This window comes from Telopea speciosissima, chromosome 9 (assembly GCF_018873765.1).
Source record: "Telopea speciosissima isolate NSW1024214 ecotype Mountain lineage chromosome 9, Tspe_v1, whole genome shotgun sequence".
Classification (NCBI taxonomy): Eukaryota; Viridiplantae; Streptophyta; class Magnoliopsida; order Proteales; family Proteaceae; genus Telopea; species Telopea speciosissima.
Window position 1 is genome coordinate 58,271,798 of NC_057924.1, and position 13,202 is coordinate 58,284,999.

Consider the following 13,202-nt stretch of genomic DNA (forward strand, 5'->3'; position numbering starts at 1 on the left):
TCTGTGTATGGACTAGATTTTATACTTTCCCAAACCTAAAATATTCCAAAAAGCTTTGGCATGCGCTTGACATTCTATTTAATCAAAAGAAGTGTGAAATAGATGGTTCTGTACCTAATCTTCCAAACAATGGGGACTTTATGGCAAGTATTCCTTTGTTCTTCTCCAAAAAAGCACTAGAATTTGAGCTTCATGAGTTAAAAATACATACCCTATCCAAAAGTAGAAATAAAAAAATAAAAATAATAACAGTAGATCAGGAAGCAAAGCCAGGAGTCCATTAAATTAGACTGAAAAGTGAATGATATAGTCAAAATAAAAAAAGAATTTTACATTGAGAATTAGTTTTCCATGTGTTTGGATAATGCAATTCTTTTAAGGTCCAAGGGTCCATCATTTATTGTTTCTCTGGAGAAACTTGGAGAAATTTTATTTGAACTGATCTTTTTAACATTTTCCTCTGAAATATTAAATAAATATTTTTTAGAACAAAAATTGTTTTTCATTTCAATGACAGTTTTATTACATCAAGATATTATAATAAAAATTTTTGGAAAAGTTTTCCTTTCACCAATTGTTTGGAAAACTCGGATTTTGATCCTCTACGGCAGGGTAAGGGAGCGGCCATTGTGCGGCCCACACACAGGCAGGGGCAATATGACCGTCCTATCCACTGCCCGAGCACCCTGTCCAGGTGGGGTCCATGCCTTGCCTGTGTAAGCTTCCCTGCCCAGCCGTAGATGATCCAAATTGAAAAAACTCCCTTACTCACTGGTGATGTGACCAACAAAATCTCATCCCCTATTAAGTCGAAAATATTCTTCTCTTGATCATCTGATGGTACCGATGGCCATGGCAAAAGATTTTCATAATAAAGGAAAACTTGATCCAAAATTTTTTATATCAGGAACTGTTTAAGTCCATAAGTTCTCTTATTTTGGAATACAATCCACTTTTTAATATTGTAAATTTGGTTCTTAGAGCCAGCAAATTTCCATAAACTTTGTTTCTTGGTGAAATCTTTATCCGTTATTCAAGTTCACAGTGAATTAATTGGTCAGTAAACGTCAACCCATTCAGATAACTAACGTGAGACACGACTCATGCTGAGGCATTATTGGTACAATTTTCAAATTCTTTCTGTAAGGTTCTAGAACACCTGTAGTAGTTGAGCTCAATGGATTATTTCCTTTTGCAACATCATCAACTTTTTTTTTATTTCTTGCTTAATTAGTTCCTCCACCCCTTAACTCAAACCCATTTCCCTGCCCGGTCAGATGTGCAGGTTCCTCTCATAGAAGGGACGGAAATGATGACCTCACCCCCTGCCCAAACACACAGCCTAGGTGGGGTGAGGTCATCATTTTCGCCCCTCCTATGAGAAAAACCTACGCACCTGACCGGACAGGAAACCTCAGAGGAGAAAAATTCAAACCGATTATCCTAACAAGCACCATTGACTTTACCAGTTGTTTAACTATCACCTTCCAAAGAAGCCCTTTGAAGCACTATCAATATGGTTAGAGAAGCTTAAGCATCTAAATAATCCAATAATATTATTAGGTTTTTTAAATGTGGGTTAGAAAGTTAATAATATTAGTTGGTTATTACTAATATAAAGGAACTGTCAAAATGACTCTTTACATGCGTATTTAGAACTTGACGTGTTCTTTTGATTGTCCCTTGTTTTCTTCTGAAAAGAATTATTTAAGTTAGAGAAAAAAAAGTTTTCAAAATGTCATTATGAAAAAATATCATTATTTTACATATTTTTTGAATATATATGTGAACTGATAGGATTTATGCTCATTTTGAAAGAAAAAAAAATATTTTACTAAAAGAAAAAAAAATGCTTACAAACTATTTGATACTTTAAAAGATGGCAATAAGAAAACCACTGATATAAATAACTACCTTAATACTAAGGGTATTTTAGTCATTTCAATGCGACTAACCTAATGATTAGGTAATATGCTCACACATCTATGATTATAGGGGTGCACAATTTGCTAAACCTGGATATAATCCGTTTTTGCTTTATGTCCTAATGGGCTAAGTAGAGAGGCCTAATAGTTAGTCAAGGAAAGAATTTATAGAAACAGTGGAACCTCCTTTTTTTATAGATCTCATGTCAACAAAAGACGGTGCCTACTTTTGGACCCATCTTTGCTTTGTTGCCGTGTTCAACACTACACTACATTCTTCCATCCGTGTTTAACACAACACTTCCCCATCTTTGAATGAGTAAGAAAAAGGAAACCCTAGAATTTCATGGCAAAAAAGAGCAAACAATCAAAGCACAATTAAAAAAGGTTGCCATGCAATTAAGGTGCAGGTCCCCCACCTTTCACATCATAAGTAAATGCCGCATACGAACAACTTTTTGACAAGCAAGGCAGTATATTAATTGATGGAAAAGCATTATTCATAAATCATTTGTTTATCTTACCTCAACCGGATTTGGTCTAGTTTGGTTGTTGGGCCGGTTTGATCGAACGGTTTGAGCTCCATCATTTTGGTTGAATTTGAAAAGGGCATCACTTTAGTAATATCGTGAGCAGCAGAACCGTGATGGTTTGTTATGTGTCTAATGGGGTTCATTCTAGTGTATAGGCGTTAAATTGTGGTAGCCTCTAGTATGTAATAAATTAAAGGACTTGATTTAATTAACGTGTTTCATCAGTTTTGAAGTTTTTGACGTATCAGTCAAGTACCTAATATTTGGTATCTGAACCAAACACCACGTCATGGGTTCGAGTTACGGAAAGGGTTACCTGGAGTAGAGTGAAAGCTGTCAAGAAAGAGTTATTTGCTGATAAATAAAAACCCTAGAACAGAGTGGAGTCTCTTGGAAAGGGCTATACCTACCGCTAGAGTAGAAGCTACCTAGAGTGAGAGACACCATTGAGAACGTTGGCTGCAAAAGCATAGTGGTCTATTTTGTGCCTAATGGGGTTCACTCTAGTGTATGAGCGCTAGATTGGACCAGCCTAGTATGGTATAGGTTAAAGGGCTTGATTTAACGTGCTCCATCAGCTCTGGAGCTTTTGACGTATCGGTCAGCTGTTATCAATCCTTATTTGGGTTAGTTCCTTATTCCTATTTCAGGGTTAAGGCCCTCTTTCCCTCTACAATTTTTTCTTCCTCTTTAAATAGATTTGATGTCCGATGTAGCAAGTTCTACCATCTGGAATGAAGAAAAGAAGAAACTCCATGAGCGAACAAGCAATGAATGATCTTAGTTTATTGCTTATGCTCGGATCCCTTCCGTTTCATAAACTCTTTTGATGCACTTTTCAGGAGTCAAACACTTGACCTCCCTGTTCTAATACCATGTTGGCTAGCATTTTACCCAAAACCTCGAAGCATTAAGAAAGGGCAACGTCAATATATACATCAACAACTAGAGCCATTATGATGTATGCATGACGAGTGGCGGTCCAACTGGTTTGACCAAACTGTCTGGTTTAATTCGGGTCTAATGAACATCAATACAATGAATTCATTTTGCGATGCACCCATTAAATATTCTTGAAAGGTTAGGTTCAACCACTTAGATTTGGCAGAAAAACACAAAAACAAAAAACCTAAATTGTGAACAATGAAGTAATAGAGGATCCCATCGTCTTCATGCACGTAAGCCTAGAAGACTACTATATAGGGTCTTCAAATACGGCACTGGTGTTTTTTTTGTCTTTTTGTTTTTGTTTTTGTTTTTGTTTATATTTTAAGCACGTGATTTTTTGTTTTTGGAGAAAATGAAGATGAACGAACCTGGCTTCTTTTCTATGTACCATTTTTTAACTCTTTAGCTAAAGAAGAAGCTCGTAAAATAGTGGCTGTTCTTGATCTTCATTCTTTCTTTTATTCCATTCCTTTAGAAAGCGATAAGGATAATGTTGTTAATTAACTAAAGTCTGTTAAACTGATAAAGATTCCACTTTGTCTGCTAATCTTTCTTCTTATCTCTTTATAATTTCGACTGTGCAGTGACTCTTTGTCACAAATTGGGCATCTTAAGTCATATCCCACTAATAACTGTTGTTCATCATTTTAAATTGTAGTGCTTTCATGTTTAAGTCTTTAAAAGTAAGGGAAAATTAACTTTTATTACCTAATCATTTTGCTGAGCTTAACAACACTCGAACAACAGGGATTTACTTCATGCACGTACGGTATCGGTACCGGTATCAGTCACTAGTGAAATCGGTATTAGCCGGTAATGGACAATTTTGCATTCAAAGAGACCGATACCAATATTATTTTGACCAATTTAGTCTCTGACTGTACTGTACCACCAATTTGTATTGATCAGGTATTGGTATCGGACATGGCCGATATGCCTAATCTAATATCGATTCCTAAAACCGGACTGGAGTCACATGTAAATGGTTGATCTTGCCAAGTTAACGGTTTGGATGGATAGTAACACAGTAGAATATATGTAGGCTAGATATCGTTCAAGCACAAACGACCCTCGAATTCACAAGATAAAAGATAAGGATGAAAATATCAATTTTCAATAGATTTCAAGTTGAAGATTATAAACAGTAAAGAGTTCTTAGTCAAATACAATTCAAAATTCGAAAAAATGCACTTAAGTTCAAAATCCAAATATTGCATCAAAATTCCAATTTCAAAACTTCGACAGGCTTTTTCGCCTTCGAAACACGCCTTAATACTTCTAACCCCTCTAGGTGGACTTCTGCTAGTCCAATCGGCTCAAATACTCATTTAATATCTCCTCTACATCAGATATTATCCTTACAAAGCTAGAGTGGCCAACTATAAAATTTGGTCAACCATATTAGAGAGGGTCGGCATTCTCTGTGTGCATGCGACACTAATGAGAGCACGGGCGTTGGCATCTTGGAGGATGAGATTTCTGTCTTTTATGGGCACGGGATGATAATTTCGCCTTCCTCTGTCTAGGCGTGGGCAGTACACCACCCCAAAAGGAACTTTCTTCTTTAGTGATTAATTGGATTCAAGTAATTTTCCAGCCACTTATTGCCCAAAAGAAAACTTTCCCAACCACTTTACTTTTCATTAATTTCTATCTTAGAACAAAATTCTTAGTTTGACTTTGTTATAATTGTACAATCTGTTTGTGCAGAAAAAGGATGGGACCATTTTTTTTTTGGGTAAGAAAATGATGGGACCTATTTACAATTTTACAGTTTACACACCAAATTTGATTGCCATTCATGAATTACTAATTAAGAGAAAAAAAAAAGCCCCCTTAAAAGGGCTTCAAATAAAAGGTGTTGGTATGATGAGATTGGGTTGGAAAGTCGTCCATTGTAACCAAACCGGTTAATAAGAGTTGGGCTTTGATTAACCAAATAAAACATGAAGAGATACTTCAGGAAGGGATGGATTTTTTTTAATAGCAATAAATATTTATTAGATGAATTTTTTTTCTAAATTGTAAAAAAAAAATTAATAATACGAAGGCTATGTTGGGTTGGATAGAAAAGAAAAATAGGGCGGGGACTTATGTTTCTTTGGAGGAACCATTGGGTTGCAATGGAGCAATCTTACTGTTGCATCAAAATGTGCTATCCATTGGAGGAGAAGTGCATGTCTTGATTTTTTGAACAGTACTTTTGCTCCAAAATTATGAGAGAATTATGAGATTTCTCCATCTATAATTTATTCGTGGACAAGAGATTGCTGCTTGATCGTGTAGTCCCTGCACTAGTGTGGAGCTAATGAGAGTGCATGTAGGGGCATCAACACAGATGATATTTTTTATTTTAGGAGGAGCTGGTCGGTAATTTTGTGCATTCCTGTGTCTAGGCACAGGAGCCATGTGATCAAGCCGAGTTCTTTTGCACTTTATTTAAAATTTAGGAGAAAGAATGCCACCCGGTCGCACAACGCCACCCCTATGCCTAAACACAAGGGTGTGCAAAATGACCGTCGCATCCCCTGGAAAGATTGAAATGACCAGGAGTGCGACGATCACCTCAGGCCCCTATGTCTAAACGCAGGGGTGGCGTGTGCTACACGACCAGGTGGCGTTCTTTATCCCTTAAAATTTATGGAAAAAGTTCTTTTAAGACATTGGGTAGGGTACACTAGAACCTCTGCGTCTATCGCTCTCCTCCTCACATGAAATGACATCCCTGTCTTCCTATAGTGGATACCTTTTTGTTGCAACCCATTGGTGTGCTCTCCTATGCCATTTGCTCAGATTACCCTCTCCCTAAAATGTGATTTTATTTTCTTTTGATGGTTTTCTTATCTTCTACTTTTGTAGATCCTTCTTTCCTTTAAGTTTCCATTGTTGTGGGACACTTAAATGGGCTGGGCTCAGGCAAACCAAACCCTTTGCCTACTTAGTAAACAGAATCGCCCAGGCCCGGTAAACACCCCAAACCTTCAATTTCACATGAACATGTCCAGTTACCACCCCTATATGGATACATTACAATGTGGCAGTCATCATGACACAAGAAAGTCTGAATTTAGCTCGTCTCTAGGGAGGCATTCGCCCAAGGTGCTGCCAGGGGGAATCCAGCTGTTGAGCTATGCCGCACACATCTCGATGCACGCCTAGGGATGTGTGCGGTACAGCCCGACAGCTGGCAGCGCCCTGGGCGTTCCCTGTTCCCTGGAGACGATCCTGATCCATATAAGGAACCATGGAAATGGGCTGATAACCATGGTCCAGAAAATTTCGACCATATAATGTCTATTGCCTAAACAGAGTTTTGTTCCCTTGAAAAGAAGCGCTGTTCCAGATTGCACTAGTAGAGAGCAGTGAATTTTCCCTTTCCTTTCCCATTATTGAAATTACAAATACAGCTTTCCAATTGAAAGCCAAGTAGTGTTTGTCTTTCTACAATTAAATGAAACTGGGAATTTACAAAAAAAATTAGCTTTTTGTGCAGCAGAAGAAATTTTGAACTCATGTTCCTTCCAGACCAACCATTTTAGATGGTCCCAATAGTGCTCTGGTGTAGGTTAGCTTCAATTGCATCTAATATTTGCCAATATAGCAACAAGGATATGCCCAAATCTGAAAATCCAGTTTGATGAAACACATAAACAAGGTGTTATGGGAATTTAGTTCTTCTATCATATTAACGAAAGATTTACTTCATACAGGCCATCCACTTGTTGGGTTCAACTCAGAAACACCCGTCTCAGTTTTGTTAGAAAAACAACGTCCAAAAATGGGGATTTTGCAGAAGAAACGAAGATATAGAGAAGAACAAACACACAAACACACAACACCAAGGATTTTACATGGTTCACCCCCAAGAAGGTAGGCTACATCCACGGCCGACGATAGAACTGATTTCACTACTTGTTTGAAGAAAAATTACAAATCTCTCCTATCTCTCTCACACCCTCTCACAAAGATAAGAACACTTTATAAGATAACCCTAACCTAGAAAGTACAGAAATGCCTTTGAAAGCTCAAAAGATCCATCTGGTCTAGTTCGGATTTGAACCTAACATATGTCGATATACATATCATTTTGAAGGTCTCGACGAGCTCTAGAGGAATCAGCGCTTATGACACTGTTATATGTACTTTTAGGCCTTTCTAGCACATTTCGAAGGTGAAACGGTCCTTTGAAGATTCCCCACAGCACTTTCTGGGCTGAGATCAAGCTTCACCAAAGAACATTATTGCTTGTCATTGCTCATAAAATTCCTCCACTTCTCAGTCACTTTCCCATGGAATTGTCATCCTCGGAGAGATCAGCACATTCCAACTCGTCATAAGGAAGGTAAATTCTTTCCTTCCTTGCACTGATGCAAGGGAAACAGAGGAAAACCATGCGAGTAAATACTGTAAATTGTTCCAAGATGATTCAACAATCATAGAGAACAGAGGAATGAAAGCAACCAGAGGATGAAACACAAAATATTTTAATCTTACATCACAACTAACAACCACTTTTCCCAAATACCCAGAATTCATGTTTTGCAAGTTATCAAACAACAAAATTCCAATAGAATGATCAAAAAGCAAGAAACATTTCTGCACCAAAAATTGAATCAGCAATACAAGAATAAAGATTTATTAGTGAACTCTTCAGCAGGAATTAGAACCCAAAATAAATAGAATATAAATAAAATCCTCCATTAACTCAAAAAAGGGACATTACCAATGTACAGTGCTCCTCTCGCCTATGTGGGATTCTGGGAGGGATGAGTTTGGCCGGAGTCAGTCTCAACCTCAAGCATTTTTATGCAAATTGGCCGTCTTCTAGACTTCAACCCGGGCTTTTGCCTCGGCAGCTCGAACCTTTATCCAAGCTCCATTAATTACATTGGACATTATTAGGAGCTTTTTCATGGTTGTCTCTCTCAATTGCGTAATATGTACATAGTAACAAACTTCAAAAGTTCCCATGAGTTTAGTGGAAGAAAATTTTTAACAATGTAAACATCTGAATCCAGTGATTGAAAATTGTGCCTCGTTCCTACCTGCCTTCATGACCCAACTATATCAACCAATCCAGTACTGGTGGATTCTTCACTAGCATTGCTTCTTAACCAAGCTTCATGCAGCTGCAAGATATACTCCAAGTCTCACAACACTTCCCCCATTGTAGGTAATTAAGTTACTTTCTTACAGTTTATTAACTAACAAATATTATAAAACAGGGTAATGTAAACAATGGTTCTCAGGAAAAAAGAAACTAAGAAAAAACGATGAACATGAATGCAAAACTGTTTTTCTTTTCTAGGATATGTAGGAAACTTTAAAAATTTAATGTTAACAGATATATCCATGCCGAAGGGGTTGAGGTTTATTCATGCTGTGTATTGGTGTATATGATAAGATCTAAATGCCAATAGACCTCTAATAAATTTTATTATTTTATTTATTTTTTGGTTCGAGACCTCTAATAAAATTTGTATGATGTTGTTCAGCTACATATAAGCATATAGGGTATGATCCTTAGTCACTAGACAATTATCTTGTCATTTTGGCAAAGATTATCAAGATCTATTAAACCAGAAGCAAGCTCTATTTCAAAAGCTGCATCAGTAGTACTTTGTAGATGTTTCACCTAAACTCGTAGGTTGCTATCATTCTTAGTAACAATTAATCCCTTAATTAAATTCGGACTTGTAAATTAACAATCTATTGACGGTCATTTTTACCCACTCTCCGAATAGATTCAGCAAAAACCTAAAACACCAAAGACGTAGCCCTTTCTATCCATTTTAAAACCCTTTTTGAATCACCCCTTTCTAATACTCCAGTGAAAAGTTATCATCAAAATACTAACCGGATGTCAATCTGCTAAAATTTTTGGTTTTTATTTAAAAAGAGTACTCTCCCGATTTGTCTTCAAGCAATCCCGTAGGGCTAATTGCATCAGATTTCAAATTTACATTCTTATTTTCATTGTCATAGTCTTTTGAGTTGTTGTTCGTAAGGTGTTTGTAAAAAAGTCTAAAAAGAAGTAGGTACTCATAGTTGGGGGTTATGAGTGATTTGGGTAGTTGCCCCTTATCTTTGTACGATCAAGGACCGAAGCCATAATTGTTGTTGCAGTGATGGAGAGTATTGTGCAAATACAAAACCCAATATGAGTATTACACCGTGGATATAGGTTTATTGTCGAACCACGTATATTTGTGTGTTGTGGATTGAGTGCTTGTGATATTTGATAAGTTGTAGTGTGTACAGAGTGCATGCGTTATTCCAGGTAGGCCTAACCAATCTTGGTGGTTAGTGGGAGAATACACAAACTGCTTATTAACCAAACTTCATGCAGTTGCAAGACATACTCTAAATCCAACAGCACTTCCCCCATTGTGGGTCGATTCTCACCCTTCTCGGCAAGACATTTCTTTATGATCTTCCCAAATTTCTTCAATGATTTTGGAGAGTAATTCCCTTCAAGCCGTCGGTCCACAATGGTTTCAAGTGATCTCCATCTTCGGCACTGGAGTGCAAAATTTATAGGATTGTACTAAAAAATTTCTCCATCTTCAACCTGTCGACCGAGAACAATCTCAAACAGTACTACACCAAAAGAGTAGACATCTGACCCTTTAGACAACTGCCCCCTACAAATGTATTCTGGAGCCATGTATTCAAAGGTTCCTGTTATAATAGAAATAAAAATGGTATCATCTAATGTTAATGATAATCCAAAATCAGATATTTTTGCTACAAAGTTCTCATCCAATAGTATGTTGGATGGCTTAACATCCCTATGGATTATACCATACTCTGACCCTGTGTGGAGGTAATGGAGCCCTCGTGCAACACCTATGCAAATCTCTAGTCTCTGCTTCCATGTTAATGGTGGGAGGTCACTCCTAAAAAGATGATTCCTGAGATTCCCATTTGCCATATACTCATATACCAAAATCATCTCATTCTTTTCCTCACAGAACCCAATCATGGAAACCACATCTCTATGCTTGAGCTTCGATAGCATCCCAACCTCTATCACAAATTCTGCTGGGCCTCGTATAGATTGCGGTTTGGCACGCTTGAATGCTGCCAGAGTCCCGTCATCCATTACACCCTTGTAAACTCTGCCAAAGCCACCAACTCCGATCACCAATGATTCATCAAAATTCTTTGTTGCAGCACGGATCTCTGCTATTCTGAACCGCTTATCGACTCTATCAGTAACTGTAGAGTCATTTGGATTCAAATATCCTCCGGTGAATTTAGATATTCCAGCTCGAATCTCTACTGTTGTGAAGCACTTATTACCGACTATATCACTAGCTATGAAGCCATTTAGATCCAGACATCCTTCGAGGACTTTAGATACTCTAGCAACCGTGTTGCTAATTCCAATGGTTCCATGAAGTTGTGGGCGCCAACCAAGAGGATTGTCTTTTATAGGACATGTGTTCTTTCTCTTGCTGCGTAGAGACGCAAGACTAGAGATAGAGGTTTGACCTGTTTTCAATTTTCGCAATGTACTTTTCCACTCTTCTTTGTTACTTATATCCAATAGGTAAGACCCCAACACCTCTAGAATTGAAGGCAACCCTCCCGAATAGAGTACCATATCATGTGAAAGTTTCACATACTCTAAAGGAGGTTCATCCATTGAGAAGGCATGCAAGCTAAATAGTTGAAGAGATTCCGCACAGTTTAGAACTTGAGGCCAATAGATTTTATCTTTATCAACTTTAGCCACATTCAAGATATGTTCATCTCTGGTTATTATTATGACTCTACTTCCTGCACCAAACCAACTGTGCTTATTGGCCAAAGCATCTACCTGTTCCTTACTATCCACATCATCAAGAACAAGAAGAACATTTTCTTTGCAAAGCATGCGTTTAATCAATTTTTTCCCTCTATGATAATGATTTATGTCAAAGTCTACTTTGAAGATATCTTTAAGAAGTCGCTTCTGCAAAGACGCAAGACCCGTGCAATGCATTGCTTGTTTGTTGACATCTGAAATAAAACTATGCCTATTGAAGGTTGAAAGGATGCGATTATAGGCAGCCTCAACAATTTTTGTCTTCCCGATGCCACTAGGACCACAAATTCCTACGAATTGAACATCACTGGAACCAATATTTAATAAAGATAATAGATTTTTTACACAAGAATCTATACCAATAGGATATTTGCATTCATCCAAGTGTGTGCTACTGACTAGTTCATCCAAAATCCTTTTGACAACTAATTCAATTATCTTTGCCTGATCCCTGCCATCATTTCACATAAAAAAGAAAATCATAACTAATGAGATGAAAATATCTAAAATAAAAAAAAACATAAAAAGTTTAAGTTCTTATAGAATGAAAAACAATAAGAAATAAACACTAGCGAGAATTTGCTATGAATAAAAATTAAAAATATTCATTGTTACCCACCAAGTAGGGGTGTGGCGGCTTAAACACAATATTTAATGCACAGTGCAGATGGAAATGTTTGTGTGTTGGTTGTCATTGTTGTCAACATAGTGCATCTTGGTGCAGTTCAGTTAGTAAAGCAGCAGTTCAAGGAAGTTACAATGATCACTACAACGCATGCAACCTTCTGGTTGAGTTGGCGGACTTATGGCAATGCAAACAGTGACTAGATAGTTTCCCAGCATCCCCAGTAGTTCTTAAACAGTTCACAGTGATAGTGATAGTATTACATGGGTTTGGCAGTGCATATAGAGAGTGATTGTGAGTCAACTAGGGGCATTTCTGTCATTTGCAAGCATCCCTAGTAGTTCTTAGACATGTCGCAGTGGTACTGATAGTGTTACATGGGTTTGGCAGTATATACAGAGGTTTGACAGTGTATACATGGATAGTGTTATAGGGGCATTTTTATATTTTTACAGGGTACAAATGGCTTAGATGGATTAGAGTCAGCATATAGGGTTTATTTGGTGTGTCGATCACAAAGGTCTGTTGAATATTGACACAGCTCACAGGGGTATTTTAGACATTTGATAGTGATGTGGCATTATTTTAAGGTTTTTGTCAAATGCCCCCTTCAAAATACTCATTTGTCTAAATGCACCCTTACAACTTTACAATTTACATGTACCCCCTACTTTCAAAACATTGCAACATTTTAGTTCAGTCCGTTAGTCTGGGACGTTAGACGTTAATTTCAAGGAACCTAATGACCAAAATGCCCTTGTGATAAAAACCCACCAAAATTAAAGAGTAAAGTGGCCAAATTGCCCACATCTTCCCCAAATCGTGTAGGGTTTGAAACTGAAAATCAAACCCTAAAACATTTGGGGAAGATGAACCCTAAAATCAATGGAGTATTAACAAAGGGCATTAAACAGGCTCATAAATTTGATCTACAGCCGAAAGAAATTGGAGCTGAAGCAAGGATTTACTACTTTTTGTCCCTCAACCCAAAAGAGATGCTTGGCCGTGGACTAAACTCCTTTTACTTCTTGAACTTAATACAATTGTACAGGACGAAACAAAATTTCTGTTAACCGAGTATAGTTCCATAATTTTTTGGTTGACCAACTTTGCTAATTGGTTTTATAATATATTTTTTTCTTTTCTGCATAAAAAAAAGCAGAGCTGCAAATTCATTCGGGGAAAGAGAGGGCGAGAAACAAGCAATAAAAGCGCTGCAAATGAAACCCAACTACTTTAATTATCCTTCTTTGTCCGTTCTTCTTCTATTGTCTATAGTGTTTTTCTTCTCCTCGTGTTGTGACTTAGGGTCTTACAGTGACGATAATCTGTGATCAAAATGGAGGAGGAGATCATCG

The 13,202-nt window shown here is 37.4% G+C and overlaps 1 protein-coding gene across 1 annotated transcript; it reads right to left on the minus strand.

Annotated features, from left to right (window-relative positions):
* Positions 1 to 7,685: 7,685 nt before the first annotated feature.
* LOC122639183 (probable receptor-like protein kinase At1g30570) lies at positions 7,686 to 11,676 on the minus strand. Its single transcript, XM_043832006.1, has 4 exons — positions 9,978 to 11,676; positions 9,747 to 9,926; positions 7,906 to 8,002; positions 7,686 to 7,810 (listed from the first exon to the last, which is right to left on the minus strand). The coding sequence occupies exons 1-4, from the start codon at positions 11,394 to 11,396 to the stop codon at positions 7,686 to 7,688; spliced, it is 1,821 nt and encodes a 606-aa protein (XP_043687941.1). The 5' UTR covers positions 11,397 to 11,676.
* Between the last annotated feature and the right edge of the window lie 1,526 nt (positions 11,677 to 13,202).